The sequence below is a fragment of the Bombina bombina genome, chromosome 4 (genome assembly GCF_027579735.1).
Source record: "Bombina bombina isolate aBomBom1 chromosome 4, aBomBom1.pri, whole genome shotgun sequence".
In the NCBI taxonomy this organism is placed as follows: domain Eukaryota; kingdom Metazoa; phylum Chordata; class Amphibia; order Anura; family Bombinatoridae; genus Bombina; species Bombina bombina.
The window spans coordinates 597,629,591-597,653,291 of record NC_069502.1 but is presented as its reverse complement, the minus strand read 5'-3'; the positions used below and the strand labels follow the sequence as shown (position 1 = coordinate 597,653,291).

Here is a 23,701-nt window from a genome sequence, read left to right as displayed (position 1 = left end):
AGTCGCAGGGATGACCGCAGCCTGGAGAGGATTGTAAGGAAAAGGCCATTCAAAAGTGTTGGGGACTTTCACAAGGAGTGGACTGAGGCTGGAGTCAGTGCATCAAGAGCCACAACACACAGATGGATCCTGGACTTGGGCTTCAATGTTGTATTCCTCTTGTCAAGCCACTTGTGAACAACAAACAATGTCAGAAGCATCTTATTTTGCATCTAATTTGGAAACCAAGGACCCAGAGTATAGAGGAAGAATGGAGAGGCACACACTGCAAGATGCTTGAAGTCCAGTGTGAAGTTTCCACAGTCTGTGTTGATTTGGGGAGCCATGTCATCTGCTGGTGTTGGTCCACTGTGCTTCATTAAGTCCAGGGTCAACGCAGCCGTCTACCAGGAGATTTTGGAGCACTTCATGCTTTCTTCCACAGACGAGCTCTATGGGGATGCTGACTTCATTTTCCAGCAGGACTTAGCACCTGCCAAAAGCACCAAAATCTGGTTCAATGACCATGGGATTACTGTGCTTGATTGGCCAGCAAACTCGCCTGACCTGAACCCCATAGAGAATCTATGGGGCATTGCCAAGAGAAAGATGAGAGACATGAGACCGAACAATGCAGAAAAGCTGAAGGCCGCTATTGAAGCATCCTGGTCTTCCATAACACCTCATCAGTGCCACAGGCTGATAGCTTCCATGCCATGCCACATTGAGGCAGTAATTGCTGCAAAAGGGGCCCAAACCAAGTACTGAGTACATACAGTATGCATGCTTATACTTTTCAGAAGTCCGATATTGTTCTATGTACAATCCTTGTTTTATTGATTGCATGTAATATTCTAATTTTCTGACATTGTGGATTTGGGGTTTTCATGAGCTGTAAGCCATAATCATCACAATTATGACAAATCACGGCTTGAACTATCTTGCTTTCAATGTAATGAGTCTATCTCATATATTAGTTTCACCTTTTAAGTAGCATTAGGGAAATAAATCAACTTTTGCACGATATTCTAATTTTTCGAGTTTCACCTGTATGTGTTGATGTTAATAATACTGACATAATTGTTTCTACACTGATTTATTATTTGGGCTCAGCTATACTGTTTCATATGCTCATTACATGGTTAGGGGTGTTTCAATTGCTTAATTCAAAATGTTAATCTTTGAAATTTCAAGACCCGCACTCATTGAGCTAAGGCCATATCCTTAAAGGGACATGAAACCCAATTTTTTTCTTCCATGATTTAGAAACAGCATAGAATTATAAACAACTTTCTAATTTATTTCTATTATCTAATTTGCTTTATTCTTTTGATATTCTTTGCTGCATATCTAGATATGCTTAGTAGCTGTTGATTGGTAGCTGCACATAGATGCCTCCTGTGATTGGCTCACCATGTGAATTGATACTTCTTCATTAAAGGATATCTAAAGAATAAAGCAAATTAGATAATAGAAGTAAATTGGAATATTGTTTAAAATTGTATTCTGTACCTTAATCATGAAAGACATTTTTTGGGTAAAGTGTCCCTTTAAGCTATCATACCCCCAGGGGTGGTAAGTGGGATCTCCAAAATAGGGTAGGCTCCCGCTCAGGGATTCCTAATGCTTAGTCTGTAATTATACTCTGTCACCCCTCAAATTCATACCTGTAGAAGCAACCATAATATTTATCTGGAGAAGCGCACTCTAATCACTAAGTGCATTTATAATAGACACACAGCCTAGACGAGTGTCAGCCATTAAAGGCCCACGCATGGACCCACTGGGCTCCAGGGCCTGGCTGTATGGAAAGAAATCATTGAAGTGGTAGCTTAACCCAAACATTCAAAGATTTTGCAGTCCGCTTAATAGATCCACCCCCCACTGCCATATTCTAACTATCCCTTGAGGATTAGGGTTTACACTAAGAGACCCCGGGGTGTAGGGAACACAATCTACCTATAGGGTTCTTACTAAGTCATGAAGTATAGTCCTGCTCCGCTATGGGGGAGCACAGTGGGATGCGAGTATGGGTTTGCTCTTCGGTGATTAGTTCAGGATTCTCGACTTAGCTTGAATGGCTTGCTGTTAGCATCAAATATTGAAATGTTACCTGTAAGGTAGGCTGTTCATGTTTAGTTATACAGTTTCAAGTATTTATCTCACAATCATTGGAGTCATATGCATACTTATCAAAATGTCAATTTGCGAGTTGCTCAGGTTCACTCTATGGGTGATATCACCGTTTTACTTAGCATTAAGGTCTGAAATCTCTATTGACCCCACCAATTTATTAGCTACACCTTGTTATTCTAATTTTTGTGTTCTAAGAGGTAATGTTATGCTGTTATATTGCCCTATTTCATTTTCACTCTGCTTCTCAGAACTGATTTGCTCGTGGATCAATATTGATGGTCTAATGTTATCCCATAGCCTCTCCCTCAACATAAACCCTACCCACTTACTGTGAGACTAGACTCTGACTGGTGGACTAGACAATGCTTATTATTTTTCACAGAGCCTATCCTGACTCCAGTCACATTATGTTATGAGCCCTACAATGACACATGATGCAGTGACCAAGCGACAACACTCTCCTATATTGGCTTAGGAAATAGATCCACCAGGTGCCCACCCAGAGACTATAAAGCTATCCTCTACTATTCCCCACTGTTTAATATTTTATACTACTGTATTCCCTCAAAGGGTACCACGTACTAATAGTCTGAAGTTACACTTTCCTTTTATCCCTTATTTTTATTTATTAATTTATTCCTCTTTCCTTTTGACTTTTGACTTAGGATCCCCTGGCCGCGGGGCCGCGCCGCTGTATCCCTCACATCAGTGAGAGAATAGGTCATAGTTTCATAAAGGTAAGCAAGGCAACAGATTTTTTGACCACTCTCTATTTAGTTTATATTCCCCCCCCCCCCCCCAGATAATAAGGTTTACACAACAGAACTTTGATTCATCAATCTTTTCCCATTTATTTCAGATTGCAAACGTGCGCTATTAACTTACCAAAGTTGATAAAGAGCAAGGTCACACTCAGTTGGAAGCTAGGGCTCTAGACCTCCTTTCCTTTTTTTTTTTCCTGTTTTACCCTTGCCCTACTACCCCCCTCCTTCATCCAGGTCCCCTGTGTCCCCTCATTCCTACCACATTGGAGTATACAATGGATACTCTAAATTTTACATCACTTAATGCTAAGGGGCTAAACTCCCTGACCAAAAGGAGCTTACTCCACAACTATCTTAAATCCCTACACTCGGATGTAGCTCTTATTCAGGAAACCCATTGGCTTGCTGACAACACTCCCAAAATTAAATTCCCACATTTACCGGAAATCTATAGTGCCTCGTTCCATGAAAAGAGTTGAGGGGTCTCCATACTAGTAAACAGGCAGGTGGTGTTTCAATTAACACATCTAGAAGCAGACCCAGAGGGTCGTTTCTTAATCCTAGTTTGCAAGTTAAATGACCACCTCTATACCCTTGTGAACATTTATGCCCCAAATCAGGGTCAGTTGCCATTCCTTAGGAAAGTTCTTAACCTAATAGACCGCCTGAGGCAGGGAACTGCTGTAATTTTTGGTGATTTCAATTTAGTGCTGGACCCCCAGTTGGATAAAAAAGTCCCCGTTGGTAAAAAATTAGATTCCTTTGCCGTGGCCACAGCCCCTAAATTCAGGAACTTTATCTATCAATACTCTTTGTACGATGTTTGGAGGCCATGCCATCCTGATACTAGGGATTTTTCTCACTTTTCCCCACCTCATAGGTCTTATTTGAAGCTCGACATGTTCTTTGTGGGCTCCTGGATTCTTAATAGAGTAACATCAGCTAAAATATCAGTTTGTGCCTGGTCGGATCATGTTCTCTCTTGAGGGAGGTGTCCCTCCACCGGTGAGACCATCTTGGAGGCTCCCGTCATGTCTATGAGGATCCCAAATTTTAAACAGGATTTGGCAAAGAAGATCAATGATTTTCTCTTGACAAACCCGGCGGAGCAGACTTCCCATCTAATCAGATGGGGGGCCATGAAATCCTTCCTGAGGGGTTAATGTATAAGTAGAATGGTTGTTTGGCGGAAGGCCAGAGGTGCCCCTCTGGGGAAATTGACATGTGAACTTAGATCCAAAGAAATGCTTAATAAGCTTTCCCCCTCACAGTCCCTATCTGGAGAAATTGTTCACCTCCAGGGTCAGATTAGAGAACTTGAGATTCAGAGAATCCAGTTTGCCCTGGCTAAATTCAAAAGGCTCATGTAAATAAAAGTAACAAGGTGGACTCTGTGTTGGCATGGAAACTCTGAGATTGAACTGCGCAGTCGTGAATCTCTTTTATAGACCTCGACGGTAGAAGAGCAGTAGCTCCGACAGATATAGGCAAGGCTTTTTCTGACTTTTACGACAGATTATACAATATTGCTCAACACGAGCACCCCACCGAGGCCCCAATCCCCAAGATTGCAGATTTTCTGCGGGCTTTGGGATTGCCCTCTCTAACTGAGGAAGCTAAAGTCAGGTTATTGGCTCCATTCACGCCAAAAACAGCTTCAAAATAATAAAGCCCCGGGACTGGATGGTTTTCCCTGCTCCTTTAATAAGAAGCTAAATGGCCATCTTTCACACACTTTAGGTCGGGTGTTTAATGAAATTAAGTTAAAAGGCCATATCTTAAGGGAGAATTTGGAAGCGACTATCATAGCTATTCTGAAGCCGTATAAGGATCCGTCGCTCTGTGGCAATTACAGACCAATCTCGTTGATTAACATAGATACCAAATTATATTTAAAACTGATCGCAGACAGATTAGAGCACATACTGCCCTCCCTGATCAAAACTGACCAGGTGGGGTTTACTAAGGGACATCAGGGACCTGACAATACCAGGCGGCTTCTCTCGTTTTTTTCGGGGCTGAATCGAGGGGGATACCTGTCGCGCCCTGTCACTTGATGCTGAAAAGGCATTTGACAGGGCCCGATGGGACTACTGGAGCCAGTTATCGCAGCAATTAAAGTCCTATATTCTTCCCCTTATGTGAAGGTTAAAGGTACTGGGTTTTGTTTTCCTGGAGATATCTATTTCCAATGGGACACAGCAGGGTGCCCCCTGTCACCTTTGATATTCACTCTGGCAATGAAGACCTTTGCCCAAGAGGTTTGCAACACAAAGTCGATAAAGGGAGTGATCTTTGGCAATCATGAAGAGTGAATTGTACTTTTTGCTGATGACGTGACAATTCTGCTGTCAGACCCAGTCACTTCCATTGAGGCAATCCTTCTGTTAATAGACCGATTTGGTAGATATAGTTATTACAAAGTCAATCCTTCCAAGACTGAGGTTTATCTTTATAATTGCTATCATACCCAACTCAAGGATTTGCAGGAACGATATAAATGTAACTGGTCTCGGGAATATCTGACACATCTAGGAGTTAAATTAAGCAAATATAGTGAGGCTACCATCAAACTTAACTTTGGTGTGCTCATTAGTGAGCTTAACTCTCTTACAGCAAATTGGGACTATAAGGAAATTTTGTGGCTGGGTAGGGTAGCAACTGCTAAAATGTCCCTACTACCTAAGGTCTTATATCTTTTCAGGTGCCTGCCTTTGAACGTGCTGCATCAAACCCTACAAGTGATCCACCGGATATGTCTGAGATATGTATGGAATGGAAGGAATCCAAGGGTGGCACACAAGATCCTTCAGAGACATTTTTCAAAAGGGGGGATAGCTTTCCTCAATATATTTATCTTCTATGAGGCGGCTAGGCTGTCTCATATAGCGGGTTGGGGTCAGAGAGATGAAATACCAGAATGGTACAGGCTGGAAGAGTTAGCGGTGCCAGACAAACTAACCCTAGATCAGATTATATGGGTCCCTAAACATAAATCCCTTGTCAGGCTAGTTGATAATCCTATAGTTTGCCAAAATTGAATTGTGTGGCATGACCTCAGACATCACAGCGAAATAGCACCCACCCCTCCCCAGTCCAACACCTGAATGGTCTATTATGGGGTTTCCCAAACATCCATATAGATTATTGGGTGAAACTAGGGATCACTTGAGTACAAGACTTATATGTAAATAATAGGCTTTACACAGTGGCACAAATTTCCCACCTACAGGACGACTGCCTACCCTGGCTTCAGTTTGAGGCGGGTAGAATCATCAGTCTTCTCAGATCTTGGAAATTCCCGAAGTGTGGCCTGAGAGATCATACCAAATGGGAGGAGTGTTGGACTAATGGTAGGGGAATGAGAAGGCCCCTCTCATTTCATTATGGAGCATTGTTAAATGAGCATTATGCAGGAGTCCCATGGCAGATCAGGGCTTGGTCACAGGAACTTGATATTATTATACCCGAAAGGGATATAGCCAGGTCCCTTGAGCTCACCAAAAATCACTGCATTGTGCTACTGTCTTTGAAGTATGTATTAAGGTCTTGTTGAAGTGGCACAGGACGCCAGTGAGACTCTCTAGAATGTTCAATTCAGTCTCCCCGCAATGCTGGAGACAATGCGGCCAACAAGTATCGGACATACAAATCTGGTGGTCATGCCCGAAGTTAGGGCCGATGTGAGATAGATAGAATCTCTTTTGCAGGCGATTATCATAAACTTTCTGCTCTCCCCTCAGATTTTGCCTTATCTCCCTGTTCCCACAAAGAGAATGGTGATCTATGTGATGACAGCAGTCAAATTAAGCATAGCAAGAGCCTGGAAACAAACTGAACCCCCTTCCATTGCTACAATCCTAGAGTTAATAAACCATTTTGCTACAATGGAGCAACATGTACATAGACTCCAGGACACCTTGGACCTTTACTGGGTGGTCTGGAGCGACTGGACTCAGCTTTAACATGTCTCCCCATTCCTACACTCCCCACTTTCCTCTACCTATGTGACCCCCCTTTTTTTTCCTCCTCTCTCCCTCCCAGATCTAGACCCCAACATTAAATGTCACTTTACACCTACCTAGCAGTTTGTAAACCTATAGCACTTGTTATTTAACTAGTACAGGTCCGCCATAATTATACTTCGAGGATTCTTAATACTTGATAAAAGGTTACTTGAGGCTAAATTCAAACTTAGCAAAACAGAAAGTGCAGATGTGATGGAGTTATTACAGTTTATGTCCTTGTTTTCAGTTTTCTGTTTCACACAGACTATTCAGATGTTTAAAATACTTTAAGCATTACTTTCTGTAATATTGTATTGTATTCACTTTACCTCAATAAAAAATAATAAAAAAAAAATAATAAAAAAAAATTCTAAAACACCAGCCTATATGAAATAATCGGCCAGATTACGAGTTTTGCATTATGAGCGGCTCGGTAATAGCTTGCAAGTTATTTCCACCGCTCACCTCCCTATAGCGCTGCTATTACAGGTTTGCAAAAACCCGGCATTGGCAGGCAATATGGCAGTGTTGAGCTCCATACCGCACACAAATACCAGTGCTGCTTTGAGCTGGTTTTACGTGCTCGTGCACAATTTCCCCATAGACATCAATGGGGAGAGCCGGCTAAAAAAGCATAACACCTGCAATAAAGGAGCGTAAAGCTCTGTAACGCAACCCCATTGAATCCTATGGGGAAACAAAAGTTATGTTTACACCTAACACCCTAACATAAGCCCTGAGTCTAAACACCCCTAATCTGCCACCCCCAACATCGCCAACACCTACATTACACTTATTAACCCCTAATCTGCTGCCCCGACATTGCCGACGCCTGCCTACAGTTATTAACCCCTAATCTGCTGCCCCGACATCGCCGCCACCTACATTACACTTATTAACCCTAATCTTCCACCCCAATGTTGCCGCCTTCTACCTACACTTACTAACCACTAATCTGTTGCCCCCAATGTCGTCGCTACCTACATTACACTTATTAACCCCTAATCTGCCGCCCCGAATGTCGCCGCCACTTACCTACACTTATTAACCCCTAATCTGCCGCCCCCAATGCTGTCGCCACTATACTAAAATTATTAACCCCAAAACCTAACCCTAAGTCTAACCCTAACCCTAACGTAACCCTAACCCTAACGCCACTAACTTTAACATAATTAAAATAAATCTAAATAAAAATTACAATTAATACCTAAATAATTCCTATTTAAAACTAAATACATACTTACCTGTAAAATAAAACCTAAGCTAGCTACAATATAACTCATAGTTATATTGTAGCTATTTTAGGATTTATTTTTATTTCAAAGCTAAGTTTGTATTTATTTTAACTAGGTAGACTAGTTAGTAAATAGTTATTAACTATTTACTAGCTACCTAGTTAAAATAAATACAAATGTACCTGTAAAATAAAACCTAACCTGTCTTACACTAACACCTAACATTAAAATACAATTAAATCAAGTGCATTAATTAAATACAATTAAAGGGACAGTCAACACCAGAATTTTTGTTGTTTTAAAAGATATATAATCCCTTTATTACCCATTCCTCAGTTTTGCATAACCAACACAGTTATAATAATACACTTCTTACCTCTGTGATTAACTTGTATCTAAGCATCTTCTGACAGCCCCCTGGTCACATGACATTTTATTTATTATCTATTGACTTTCATATTAGCCAATTAGTGCAGTGTCTGCCACAATCCACGGGCGCGCTCACAATGTTATCTATAGGGTTTACCTGAACTAGCTCTCCCCTGCTGTGAAAAGCAAATACAAAAACATGCGATTAGAGGCGGCCTTCAAGGGCTTAGAAATTATCATATGAGCCTTCCTAGGTCTAACTTTCAACTAATAATACTAAAAGAACAAAGCAAAATTGGTGATAAAAGTAAATTGGAAAGTTGTTTAAAATTTCATGCCCTATTTGAAACATGAAAGTTGGTTTTGGACTTGACTGTCCCTTTAACTAAATTACAAAAAAATATAAACACTAAATTACACAAAATAAAAAATAAATTATCAAATATTTAAACTAATTACACCTAATCTAATAGCCCCAAAAAAATACAAAAGCCCCCTCAAAATAAAAAAACCCTAGCCTAAACTAAACTGCCAATAGCCCTTAAAAGGGCCTTTTGCGGAGCATTGCCCCAAAGTAATCAGCTCTTTTACTTGTAAAAAAAAACTACAAACAACCCCCCAACAGTAAAACCCACCACCCACACAACCAAATCCCCCAAATAAAATCCTATCTAAATAAACCTAAGCTCCCCATTGCCCTGAAAAGGGCATGTGGATGGGTATTGCCCTTAAAAGAGCATTTAGCTCTTTTTCTGTGCCCAAACCCTAAGCTAAAAATAAAACTCTCCCAATAAACCTTTAAAAAACCTAACCCTAACCCCGAAGATCCACTTACAGTTTTTGAAGACACGACATCCATCCTCATCAAGCCGGGAGAAGTCTTCATCCAAGCGGGCAGAAGTCCTCAACGAAGTCGGGAGAAGTCTTTATCCAAAGCGGCAAGAAGTGGTCCTCCAGGCGGGCAAAAGTCTTCATCCAAACGGCATCTTCATCCTTCCAACGTGAAGCGGCTCCATCTTCAAGACATCCAGTGCGGAGCATCCTCTTCTGTTAACGGCTACTGAAGAATGAAGGTTCCTTTAAGGGACGTCATCCAAGATGGCGTCCCTTGAATTCCGATTGGCTGATAGAATTCTATCAGCCAATTGAAATTCAAGGGACGCCATCTTGGATGACGTCCCTTAAAGGAACCTTCATTCTTCAGTAGCCATCAACAGAAGAGGATGCTCCTCGCCGGAATTCTTGAAGATGGAGCCGGAAGGATGAAGATAGAAGATGCCGTCTGGATGAAGACATTATATTCTGTGTATATAATAGCTTCAAATGAGTCTTATCTTACACTGCATTCTTTTTCAAATTGGGAGACTCAAGCCCTTGTGTGTAGCAGATGCTAGAACAATAATAGCCCTATATAAGCATTAAAATGGTGCAAGTGACTCCTCTTTTTAAAAATGAGAGGCCCTCTTTGAAAAAAGGATAACATGCCCAGTGATGCATATGAAACACAACTGGTTGGTAAAGTATCCTTTATGTTGTCCCATACAAAATATAGTAGTATACCTAACTTGAAAGCACCATTCCTCCTCTTTCAAATAAGTGATGGAACTGCCAGATCATTGCCATAATGATAAAGAAATATCTTAAAAAATTAATCCTATATCAAAATTCTGGAAACTGTACAAAAGTGCTTATCTTCATCCTCACCATGGGCTAGATTACGAGCGGTGAGCAAATTAGCACTCCTGCTTGTGCGTTAACTTTGCTAGAAGTCAGCTTTTTGCGTGCATTGGGTAGTGCGCATATTACAAGTTGAAAGTAAAATGTTTTGGCACGAGTGCGCAAAAAGCCAAACTTCAAATATCACAAACATGTTAACATATTCTCCCATAGACTTTAATGGAGTGCAAATAGTGAAAAAAAAAAGAACCTAACACCCTAATTGCGCACAAAACCTATCGCGTTTAACCAAAGTGCGCCATTGCTACACGAAATATAAATATTTCACATTCCAGTTATCCAAATAAGTATGAAAGACAGAGTAAAGGGATAGTAATCCTTTCCAAAAAGACAGGGATTTCAGCACTCAAAATATTTTTTCCAAAATCAAATCTTTTTGACCCAATTTTCAAACATTCATACTTTACATATAAACTTATAGGGAGACGTCTCCTGTATAAAATACAGATAGTCATAAAAAATAAACATGTCTGTACCAACAAGTTAGAGGATACAAGCATTCCCTCTCATAAGATGAGAGAGAAGAAATATATATAGAGACAGAAAGAGAGAGAGAGAGAGACAGAGAGAGAGAGAGAGAGAGAGAGAGAGAGAAAGAGATAAGAAATAGAGAAATTGAGAAAACAGATAAAGAGAGAGAGAGAAGAAAGAGAAAAGAGTAAGAGAATGGGAGAGGGAGAGAAAGAGAGAGGATTATATATATATATATATATATATATAGATATATATTTGTATAGATATTTACATATATATATATATATATATATATATATATATATATATATATATATAGAGAGAGAGAGAGAGAGAGAGAGAGAGAGAGAGAGAGAGAGAGATAGGTATACATACATACAGGCATATCTGTTTTAAAATACTTCAAACATATTCCCCTATGTGAAGAATGTTGGAATGTAAAATATTTAGTACTTTATTAAATATTAATATTGTATAAATGTATGTGTTTATATATCTATATATGTCTGTAAATACATATATACACATATAAATAAATACATAAATACATATGTACACACATATAAACACACATATATATATATATATATATATATATATATATACACATAGTATCATAGTATCATTTAGATATGTCTATGTATGCATCTCAATGTGAAAGCCTTTTGCAGCCCTTTTTTTCTAACACCTAAGACCTCATATTTTTGAGCACTTATAACATTTTTAAAAGAAGATGGCCTCACCAATAAAATAAGAACATTAAAATAAGAAATTTGATTACTACTATTGTTATAGCAATAATTATAACACAGTGGCAAAAGCTAGCCTCATTTGCTTGTGCTATTTATTCAGAGCTAATATAAAAAATACAGGAATCCAAATAATTGGGAGATCCCAAGACAACAAAAACAAATACCATTTTTTTACATTCTGTATAGATTTGGTGAACATGTTCTTTTTTAAAAATATTTCCCTTTTTGCTACACTAGCTGAGTTTGAACAAGGGTAGAAGCATATTTATATTATGACACCCCTGTGAAATCAAGAAATTATTTGATTTTTAAAATTTGCAAACATTTTTTTATGGTTAGTATAATATTTTAACTGAGGTGTTTGAAAGATTTAGAAAATAATTACTATTTTCATGCTGAATTATACCAAGTATGTCACAGAAAGTGTATAAAAGAAACCTCAAAAACTCTTTGCATTTTTTATGGTTTCTTTTTCCATGGTAAGGCATTTATGCAAACTAGCACATTATTTTATAGAAGTGCTTAGTCTGCTGAAATAACAAAGTATGATATGTGAGTGTAACTCAAAGGAAAAGCACTAAATGTGTAATGACGAAAACCAATCCTGTCATGGGACTGTTAAATGTGTACATATTTTTATTTTATAATGAATGCATTACAAAATTATTTTTGCAACGTTTTTTGATGGGAATTAAGTTTCCTTTCTTTCTTCAGATCTCAAACTTCTAATGCTTTTGAGAGTGTCTAAAATTAGACAACATGAATAATATCAAAATAAATAATATACCGGTATATACCTTCATACAAACAAAATTCATAAGAAATAACATTGAACTTTAATTGCATCTGCTTTAAATTAAGATATTTTAGCTGTGCTGGTGGCACAGTGTTAACCCTTGAAGCCATCACTGAGAAATACATTCCAAAAAGTCATGTTAATCTCTCTCTCTGTATATACTTATACGGTGGGATTTTAGAGACACTCTGTTTTCATAATACTCATAACAGGATTGGTCAACATAACTACATTTCAAGGAAAACAAATATATTGTACAACATTGCTTCTGTGAGTTTTTCCTTTACAATTCTTACTATGTGCAAAGCAAATAAAAATAATAAAATAAAAATAAATTAAAAATTAATAAGACAACAATAAAAATAAATAGCCTTAAATATTTAAGACAATGGAAACAACCCTGATATTTTTTTAGCATAAATGAATTCCTTCTAATTCACTCATTAGCTTGTTTAGAACCTATAAAACCTTTATTTTACAACCCATGATTTAAAATAGCATTTCCTTTGTGTTTACTGAATAGCTAGGTAAAACAATTCTATAATTCTATGCCATAGTCATATCATTTTGTCATTCAGTGTTTTCTATCCATAACTAAGATAAATGAACAAAGACCAAAGAACTGACGTACAACATACCCATGGGAGTTCCAACTCCATAGCCTTTTGAATCTATAAGGCCTCCAATCTGTGTCAGGTTACAGTTGCGCTGCGTGACAAATTCAATGGTTGTTGACTCCATTAAAAAGGCATAATCAGAGGTGAGCACGCGCTGAATACCTTCTTCATTATTTTTGACAAGTACTGACTGTCTTCTGCTATTCATAAAAGCCCACATTTTCTCATAAGTTGGGATGTGACATTTCTGAAACACAGGAACACAACAGATATTAGAATACAGCAAATGAAAGATAAACCATATTTATTGCTGTTGTTATACAATTTACTTATCAGCATTAAGACAGAAACATAATGTAATCATTGAAAACTTTAACATGGAATCCATGAAAAAATATTGAAAAAAAACAAAACTTGGAATACAATGCAATTATTTATAAAGAAATTAGTGATATGGTAGCTGCATTATGAAAAATAATAAAGTGGCTTGTCCAATACATTTAATTATTTAAATAAGTAACATTTAATTGATTTTAAAAATGTACAAACATATCTTTAATACCACAAAATTCAGATGAAGAATAGATTTTCTTTTTAGAAATAACCATTGTTCTTACACATCAATACTAAGGGAGAAATACAATTCCTAGAAATTATAATTATCTGAAAAACCATGTGAATGTAATTTAATTCAACTATCAGATAAATAACTGTGCTCAGAGGCTTAAACATGAGTATTATCAAGATGTCTTTGTGGAAAAGGTAGTTTTGCAACTCCAAGAACAATTAACAGTATGTCAGTAATTTACATTATCATTTTACATTGATATTTTTTTCCTGCATATATTTTGCTTAGTTCCAGGAAAATGTATCTGTGTGAGGTCGTACAGTAGAGGAGAATAAGCTAAATATAAATAAATAAATATATATATAAAATATATATATATATATATATATATATATATTTTATCATTATTTATATATATATATATATATATATATATATATATATAATTTATTTATATATATATATATATAATTTATTTATATATATATATATACATATATATATATATATATATATATATACATCAAAAACAAGCAGCACTCCAAAGGTCTTATATCCATATGTCACCTTTATTTACGTGAACGTTTTCGGGCTACAAAGAACCCGTCCTCAGACTTACAAGGCTATGTAAACTTACCACCACGCTGTGTTATATCCACCACCAAACAAACAATGAACTACGCTCTCCACGGTAGATGCGCCTCCCCTGCGAGTGACGTCATCCGCCGTGGCAACGTAACAGGGACTGAAATAAAATGAATACATTTAGACAACAAATGCGCAAATAAACATAGGCAATACACATCCTATTCTCATATCGGGCAATAGAAAAATGGGCAATAGAAAAAATAAACAAAATATTGAAATATAACCTATAATAATGTTGTGCAGTTCCTAGTGCCGTATCACACATGTCCCGGCGGTTACCATAGCAACCTATATAAACAATGTAGCACATTCAATGCGGCATATGTGGAGGGCAACATGAGAACTACAAACATATAGGTATAACATACTACAACCAAACCATAACTGCAATAGACCATCTATATAAGAACAGTAATAAATACCTCAACATACTAACAAAGGCCAATTATAATAAACAGCCCTGTAGTTACAATATAGGACTAAAGCATAAGGGTAAGACAATTGTGTCAAAACTACCATAGGTTGCTAAATAAACTCTATTAATTAACTATCTGCCATACCAAAAATAAAAATAAAAATAAAATTACAATAAAATAATAATTAGAATGATTCTGGACTCTCAACAGAGACATCCATTTTTAGCAGAGACTTATAAGAACACATGCCAGTCCAACTGAGTATTCAGTCCATAGGGGACCAGAGTATTCAACTCAAATGTCCATTTGGCTTCCCTTTGTAGCAGCATACGGTTCCTATCTCCTCCTCTGGATAATGGCGGTACATGGTCAATAATCGTGTATTTAAGATCCATAACTGTGTGCTTCATTTCCAAAAAATGTCTGGCTACTGGTTGTTCCGATGCCCCTTTCTTAATCGCTGTCTTAATAGCAGATCGGTGATTTGCCATGCGTGTACGTAGATCATCCGTAGTCTTCCCTACATAATATAGTCCTCAGATCTGCTATTAAGACAGCGATTAAGAAAGGGGCATCGGAACAACCAGTAGCCAGACATTTTTTGGAAATGAAGCACACTGTTATGGATCTTAAATACACGATTATTGACCATGTACCGCCATTATCCAGAGGAGGAGATAGGAACCGTATGCTGCTACAAAGGGAAGCCAAATGGACATTTGAGTTGAATACTCTGGTCCCCTATGGACTGAATACTCAGTTGGACTGGCATGTGTTCTTATAAGTCTCTGCTAAAAATGGATGTCTCTGTTGAGAGTCCAGAATCATTCTAATTATTATTTTATTTTAATTTTATTTTTCTTTTTCTTTTTGGTATGGCAGATAGTTAATTAATAGAGTTTATTTAGCAACCTATGGTAGTTTTGACACAATTGTCTTACCCTTATGCTTTAGTCCTATATTGTAATTACAGGGCTGTTTATTATAATTGGCCTTTGTTAGTATGTTGAGGTATTTATTACTGTTCTTATATAGATGGTCTATTGCAGTTATGGTTTGGTTGTAGTATGTTATACCTATATGTTTGTAGTTCTCATGTTGCCCTCCACATATGCCGCATTGAATGTGCTACATTGTTTATATAGGTTGCTATGGTAACCGCCGGGACATGTGTGATACGGCACTAGGAACTGCACAACATTATTATAGGTTATATTTCAATATTTTGTTTATTTTTTCTATTGCCCATTTTTCTATTGCCCGATATGAGAATAGGATGTGTATTGCCTATGTTTATTTGCGCATTTGTTGTCTAAATGTATTCATTTTATTTCAGTCCCTGTTACGTTGCCACGGCGGATGACGTCACTCGCAGGGGAGGCGCATCTACCGTGGAGAGCGTAGTTCATTGTTTGTTTGGTGGTGGATATAACACAGCGTGGTGATAAGTTTACATAGCCTTGTAAGTCTGAGGACGGGTTCTTTGTAGCCCGAAAATGTTCACGTAAATAAAGGTGACATATGGATATAAGACCTTTGGAGTGCTGCTTGTTTTTGATGTATTAATATTTTGGCTCTAGCACCCAAGGCGCATATATGCAAGATCTGGAGTGCACTTTGCTGGACATTTCTATTTATATATATATATATATATATATATATATATATATATATATATATATATATATATGTAGATAGAGAGCACTCTCACTTTCAAAGTCCTAATGCCAGGGTGCCAGCAGGTAAATGTACACGATGAAGGAAGGCACTCACTGGTCTTTTCATCAAAAAACTTTATTTAGCGTGACGTTTCGGGGACACAAGTGAAGTGCTAAATATCACTTTCTTGAAAGCGATATTAGCTCTCCACTTAGTAATACTAGCACACGCTAATGTGCACTGGTATTACAAGTTGAAAGCAATGGTAAGCATTGCATTCACAAGAGCACTCTTCCATAGAATCAAATGGGAGCCCTGTGCTCATGCCGTGACACACAGCATGAGAACTTGAGTAGCATAGGGGGTAAGAAGAGCAGCGATGGGCAGAAATTTGTAAATATATATGTATATGACTATATACATTTAACTTTACGTGTTAACATGTGTATATACACATATTAATACATAAATATATATGTATTTAAACATATTCATATATATTTACAGGGAACACACAGTTCCTATAGACCGCTATGTAAAGGCACTTTTTAGTTCCGTCACAAAAGCAGGAGGAAAATATATTTTTATCAATATGTTTAAATGAATATTTTTATATTTGCTGACATATTACCCATACTATTTGTTAAAATTCATGTAGAAAGTGAAATATAAAAAGCTATTACATATACTATATGCCTTACAAAAATGTGAGCATCTTTATTGACAAGAAATGAAGGGAATTTGTACAATCACTGTCATTGTTTGTACAAGATACCAAGGATGTTCTAAATTGCCTGGGAAATCTAATAGTGGATAAAAATACACTATTAGTAAGTATTGATGTTGAAAATCTATAATATTGAACACAACTTGGGTAAAAACACAAGAAATGGTTTCAATAAATGTATGATTTGGCTAAACAACATTGTTTGATATAAAAATTCACCTATACCATTGATGAGAGATCAATTTCATTTTTAGACCTAGTGATCTGAGAAGAAGATGATGGATCACTTAATTCTATGTTATATAGAAAGACTACATCTACCAATAGTCTTCTAAAAGATCTTGATAAAGGCTGAGGCCGAAACGCATAGATTTGCCCCTAGTGTGCACTCCAACAACTCAAGTCTGCATCTAAGACTACCCAGGACTGAATAAGAAAACCCCGCTACCGGTCACTGCTATACACCGAGCACCACAAGATTTGAAGCGGACAATCACCATACCTGAAGCTCCAGCAAACCTTGAAAAAGGTAAACAGCTCTAGCAACTGTCAAGAAAATTTCTTTGTAACTACCAGTTGATCTGAAACTCCTGCAAACCACTTTAAGGTAAAAAGTTTCACTATAGATCAACTACCAGCAACTGAAACTCCAGCAAACCCTGGAAGGGTATATAGTTTCAGCTACAACAGACGCCTACAAAGAGAATTGTTCAAACGGTTCTAAACAACAATACAGAGAACACCCCACGCAACTAGACAAATAGAAACTCCAGCAAACCAATACAAGGTAAACAGTTTCTATAACCAAGTTATACCAACAACTGAAACTCCTGCAAACCCAGTATAGGTAAACAGTTTCAACATCTTTACCATTAAGTATTTGTTATCCTCATCTACAATCTTGATCTACAAGTTTTAAAGAATTTTAGTCAAAATCACAGCGGAATATATAATCTTATTCACATAAAGGCTTGTCTGTTCCAACCAATCAGACACCTTGGAAATTTTTCATGCAAACTGTGAGTAATTACTTTTCCACTTAAAGTCACATCAAAAGATACATGCAAATCATCAGATGAACATTTATTTCCACCTTCCACGATAATTATTTTTACCTTTATTTTTGTTCTTATCAAATGCTTTGAATACTATAGTATGAATGTAATGTCATTTTAACTTTAAGAAATTTTAACTATACTATTTTCCTCAAGGTAATAGAGCTCTTTACCACTAACTTAATCAAGTCAGAACTTATAATCCAGTCAAATATTGTGTTTTTTATTGCAACAATTAAATATTCTGTTTTTTAACCTCTTGTAGTCATACCTCCATTATTTTTCACCTATTTGTTCACCCATTTCATAGTGCAACATATATTTCAAAAAAATCAAAAATTAATACGAGAAACTCATCTATAGGTCACGATTACCCACATATATATTTATTGAAATACACACAGCTCGCCTGACCTGTTTTTTACTCAGTACAGAGTTCCAAACTGCCCCTGGAAGCAACATCAGAACAAGAAATGTGTAGTGGGAGCTTCATGAAATAGGTTTCTATGAATGAGTAACTGTACACACAAACCGCACATTAACATTTGCAGTGCCATGCATCATTTGAGTGATGAATTATGCTTCACTATTTGGCAGTTTGATGGAAGAATCTTGGTGTGGTGGATGTCAGGAGAACGCTACCTACAGGGATACAGAGGGCCTAGAGGGATAGTGGGCTGGGGTGTTTTTCAGGGATTTGGCTAGGTATGGGCCACCTTAATTCTACAGGATACAAATGCATTTTAGAAAATAGTGTGCTTTCAATTTTGTAGCAACAGTTTGGGGTGGCCCTTTCTTTTTCCAGCATGACTGTGCTCCTGTGCAAAAAATTGAGGTCCATGAAGACATGGTTTGACAAATGTGGTATGGAAAAACTCAAATTGCCTACAGAAGCCTGCTCTATACCCATTGAAAAAATTGGAATAATAGGAACGCTGACCTTGTTGTCTGACCTAACAAATTCACTTGTGGCTGAATGGGCATAAATTCCCTCAGACACACTCCAAAATCTTGTGGAAGGCCTTCCCAGGGGAATGTAACGCCATATTAATGCACATGGTTTTGGAATGGGATGCCCATTGCCCAACAAGCTCATATAAATGTGAGGGTCAGGTTCCCACATACCTTTGGCCATATAGTATATGTGAAACAATATAACATTATATAATTAAACTCAAATAAAATAATTTTGCAAAAATATTGAGTACATTTATAGAAAAAAAGATCTTACTATTATGAATAAAACATTTATATTATAATAATAAAAAATGCACCAAAGGTGAAAAAGCAAGATGCAGATGTACATAGTAATATTAAAAAAAAATGTATTAATGTAGGGGTGATTTTGTTTTCAATTTCAATTTGTTTTCCCTGCTTATAATATTGCTAATGACCTTATCTTTAAAAAAAAAAAATAACCCCTTCTTTCAATTATATGCTTTTGGCTATTGTTAGAATTATGCTGCAACTGTTTGATAAACCAAGTAGAAAATATCCAAGGAATAAATCTATTCTGAGAAATAAGAATTAAATTATCTTAGTTGAACCACCCACCTCATAAGCTTCTATAAGAGCCAACTTTTGATGCTCTGTTTATCCTATTACAGGACATGTGCACATTTTGGTGTGGCAGGTTGTGCAGCTCTAGTACACATTCTCAACCAATCTAAGGGGAACAACATACTCTAATGCAAAGCTGCAGGGCCATTTTACATTATATAGGACAGGCAGTATGGTACATGGTTGGTTGCACTGCCCACTTGAAGCTTGGTAAAAAAAAAAAAAAATCTCACTCTTAGGCGCTGATTTAAGAAGCTGCGAATGCAGCTGTTTCCATGCAAGCCTTTAGGCTCGCCTGAAACAAAAGTTAAGAAGCAGCGGTTGTAAGACTGTTTCTCCTTAACTCATCCACCACCTCTGAGGTGGCGGACAGCAATCATACCCTGCTAGCGGCCGATTGGCTGCGAATATGCAGAGGGCAGCATTGCACAAGCATTTCACACAAAATGCTTGTGCAATGATAAATGCTGACAACGTTTGCTGTCAGCATTTATCGATGTCGAGCGGACATGATCCGATACAGCGGATCATGTCCTCCCGACACTTGATAAATGGCCCCCTTAATGTCTACCAGCTTGCTACCTGAAATTGGAGCAAAGCAGTGGGGGGAAAATGATGGTAATAAATTAATTTTGGCTCTCAGTAGCAATATTTGTTTACAATGCTCCAAATGTATTGCAGTTTAATGTGACATTAACTGCTGGAGTCAAGTAGTCTATTAACTATGACACATAGATATCCTTGATTGGCCTTAGCCATAACCATGTTTGAAGAGAATTGAACTCATTAACATGAACATTAACTCCAATAAAATGTTTATGCATAGGATAAAACACACAACATATTTTAAATCTTCCTTTTTTAGTTTCCCTTATTTTAATTTTGAAAAATATTTTTTCCCCCCCACTTTTGTCAAGATTCTGCTCAGTTGTTTTGTTGATAAATGTAGGTGTCCATATAACGACAATTTTAATATATTAATATTTATGCTGATCTTTTGCAATGCAAAGGTTAATTAATGATATACTATTCATAAATAAAATGACTTTAGTGTCCCTTTAATTCCTTGTATGAAGCATAAACCAAAACCTCAGACCCCTAGTTTAAGACTGCAGAGAAAATCAGGACTTGCTGTTTTAATGTTGGCACAGTTTAAATTCTACAGTTATAGTGTTTTTTTATAATGTTATCGGTGACATAAAGGGTGACATTTAATGGCAAGGAAAACCAAGGTTTTATAAAACATTTGATCTTTTATCTTCAACAGTCAGAAAAAAGCAAAATATTTGTATTGTAAGTCAACTAATTGTTTTTCTTGAATTCATGACCTCTGTCTTATGGAAACTACTGAAGCTTAGAAACCACTTTAGAGAACATAGCAATTTATACTGTGCTTTGTCAGCACAAAAGTGTTTAAAGAGTTCACAAGGCACCTTCTACCATCTATGGTAGATTTCATGGTTCACAGAGTTAAAATGAAAAAGCTAGACACTGTGTAACTGACCATAATGGAGTTCCTAAAATACAATAAAGCAATGGAAATACCTATATTGTTCTGGCCAATTGTATTTTTATTTTATCAGATAAGCTACTTGTTCGGATAGATATCAATAATATTATATTAGTATATTTAACTTATTGTTTTACTGGCTATTTAAGAAAATAAATCAGAGATTATTTCATTTGTCTGAACTATTTTTTATCAGTTATTTTAACAGCAGTTAAGAGTTACTCGGAAGCTAAACGCACTGGCCTAAATCCATTATAGCTCTCTGGGACTATGCCTTGTTTCTGTAAAAGTATATGAAGTCTGAAAAGTCCTTAGCAAGATTCAAGAAAAAGATGTTTTAGGAATATTTTCTATATCTCTCTTGAGAAGGGAAGAAAGCTGCAGAGTGACTTAATTCTCAAAATAGTGCAATTTTTGTTCACTTTTCTCTTTGGATAGCCGCACAATTCAAATGGTGCATAATGTTTGATTTAAAAGTAGTGTTTTGTTTTTTTCTAATATTGAGTCTGTTTTTTTATATATATCATGTAAAATGGGAAGATTTACACCAATATTCGGCAATCTTCTAGGTGTTAAAATGTATAAAACACAACTACACAATTATTAAGTGTTTGAATTATTAGTCCACCACAGTCAAATGTTATACATTGGTAAAATCCCTATAATCATACACAAACCAACTGCCCTTCTTCAAAAAATACAATCCTCAAAAGTTCTGCAAAAAAATAAATAAAAAAAACTTCAATTTGTGTGCTCCTGTGGTTAAATATCTAGGGATCCACTTAGGAACAGTAAACAGTAAATATACAAAAAATGAATCCACCTAACGAGTCAAAAGTTACTAGTAGCTCCTCAGCTTACTGAGCTCTGGTCTGTAAAACCTGATAAAATGGCATTACAGATGAGAAATGTGTCGTTACTTTTTCACTTTATTAAACTCCATAATGTTTTTAGGTGTTTGATTTACTGTCTAGCACTTGAGCAGCACTGGAGGTTCATATGGAGTAGCACTTTATTAAAGTGGCAGTTTATGCCGCCTCCAGCCCATCACATTGGAAGCCTGCTACTAAAACCTTCTGATTGTTCTTCTGTCACTTATTAAGTGCATGGCATTTGTATTTACTAACTTGATGTGCACTGTTCGTAATTGGGTCCCAAGATATTTAACCATTAGAGGGCCTTTTTTTTTTTTTTTTTTGTTATTTTAAATATATAACCCATCCAAACTCACAAGTAACAAATAGAAAAATCAATTCTAGGCTAAGCAGTGGAACTTGTATAAAAAAAGCTGACCCTATACTAATGAATCCATTAATACTTGTTTTTAATGCCCATGTCATATGAACAAAAGTATTAGTGCCTTTATTTTAATGCAAACCCCCTAGAAAATAATAAGTCACTGGAAATTTCCCAACACCAGATCAAACCCCTAACTATATTGTAGGTATCCAAGCTAATATTATATTGCCCAACAACTGAATTCTATTTACAAGTAAACCATGCTGCACCTCCCAGAATAACTAAAACCAAGTCTTAACACCCATTAGTGGCACAGCCATCTACAAAAAAAAAAATAATGCCTATACCACAAGATTCTCCTCATAGGTTCCCTCCCATCCTTATTACCCACAAGCCAAGTGACCCATAACAAAAGATGTTTATTAAACTACTATAAACCTTTATTCAGGAAGCCCAGGCTGCAATGCCAACCTTTAGGTACCCCAATGCAAGACACACATGTGTATATAGCCTATACAACTGTAACCAATGCATTTAAGTCTCATTAACAGTATTTTCTCAGTTTTGATGTCAAAGGGTAATATATATTAGGGTTACAATGTGTGAGTCAGCCAGCATTGATTTTGCTTTTAAGTAAGTAGTTTGATCTTAAGCAGAAAACAAGTATATTGTAGAGATAAGATCATAAGCATTGTGTTTTGTACTTACTTTTTATATCTAATGTATCTCGCTACAGGGTTACATTAATCTGTTTATAATACCAAGATCTTTAATATACTCTTTATATATGTTAATTTACCAGTTCTTAAGTGTTCATTTAATTACTATGCAAAGCATGTCACTATTTGTATGCTTTGATAAGTTAAGCATTCAAATACATTCTGACAACCTTGTCTCTATAATGTTCTCCTCATAAGAAATAAAAATCAAGCTGCACAAAAATGTAGCAACCCTGTAACATGGAATCTGTTGGCTCTCTACAAATACCTGATAATAATAATAATAACATCATCTAATAAGTAATGACCACATCAGCTATATTTTCAAATGCTGCTACAAAATATTAATGATTATATCCTATACCTAATGCTAAACTGTGGCTGGTTGCTAAACCTCATAATGGCATAAACTCCATTTACTAACCTCAAGGAAGAAATACAAGAAATACTTAGCAGCTTGTAAAACCACATGTAACCCTAACTATGGCTTATTTGGCACCATAAACTACCATTAACCCTAACCAAGACACATCAATATTAACACTTAACCCAGTCTGGGGGCTTAAATCTGCTAGTAAACTCTCACTATGCATTGATTGTTTAAACTTTAAACTCTTTAAAATAAGAGGGAACCCTGATGTATCCCTAGACCATGGCAGGCAATAGAGGAAGAACAGATGAACCTGGGCTAACTGTCATAAAGATAAGCAGAAGAGAGTAATTCATATTTTTTT

At 36.6% G+C, this 23,701-nt stretch overlaps 1 protein-coding gene across 1 annotated transcript in view; it reads right to left on the bottom strand.

Annotated features, from left to right (window-relative positions):
• The window catches only part of GRIK2 (glutamate ionotropic receptor kainate type subunit 2), a 1,179,562-nt gene that overhangs the window by 181,309 nt on the left and 974,552 nt on the right, over positions 1 to 23,701 (bottom strand). The window contains exon 14 of the mRNA XM_053710578.1: positions 12,888 to 13,113. Coding sequence (XP_053566553.1) covers positions 12,888 to 13,113 — 226 coding nt within the window. The remainder of the gene's footprint in view (positions 1 to 12,887; positions 13,114 to 23,701) is intronic.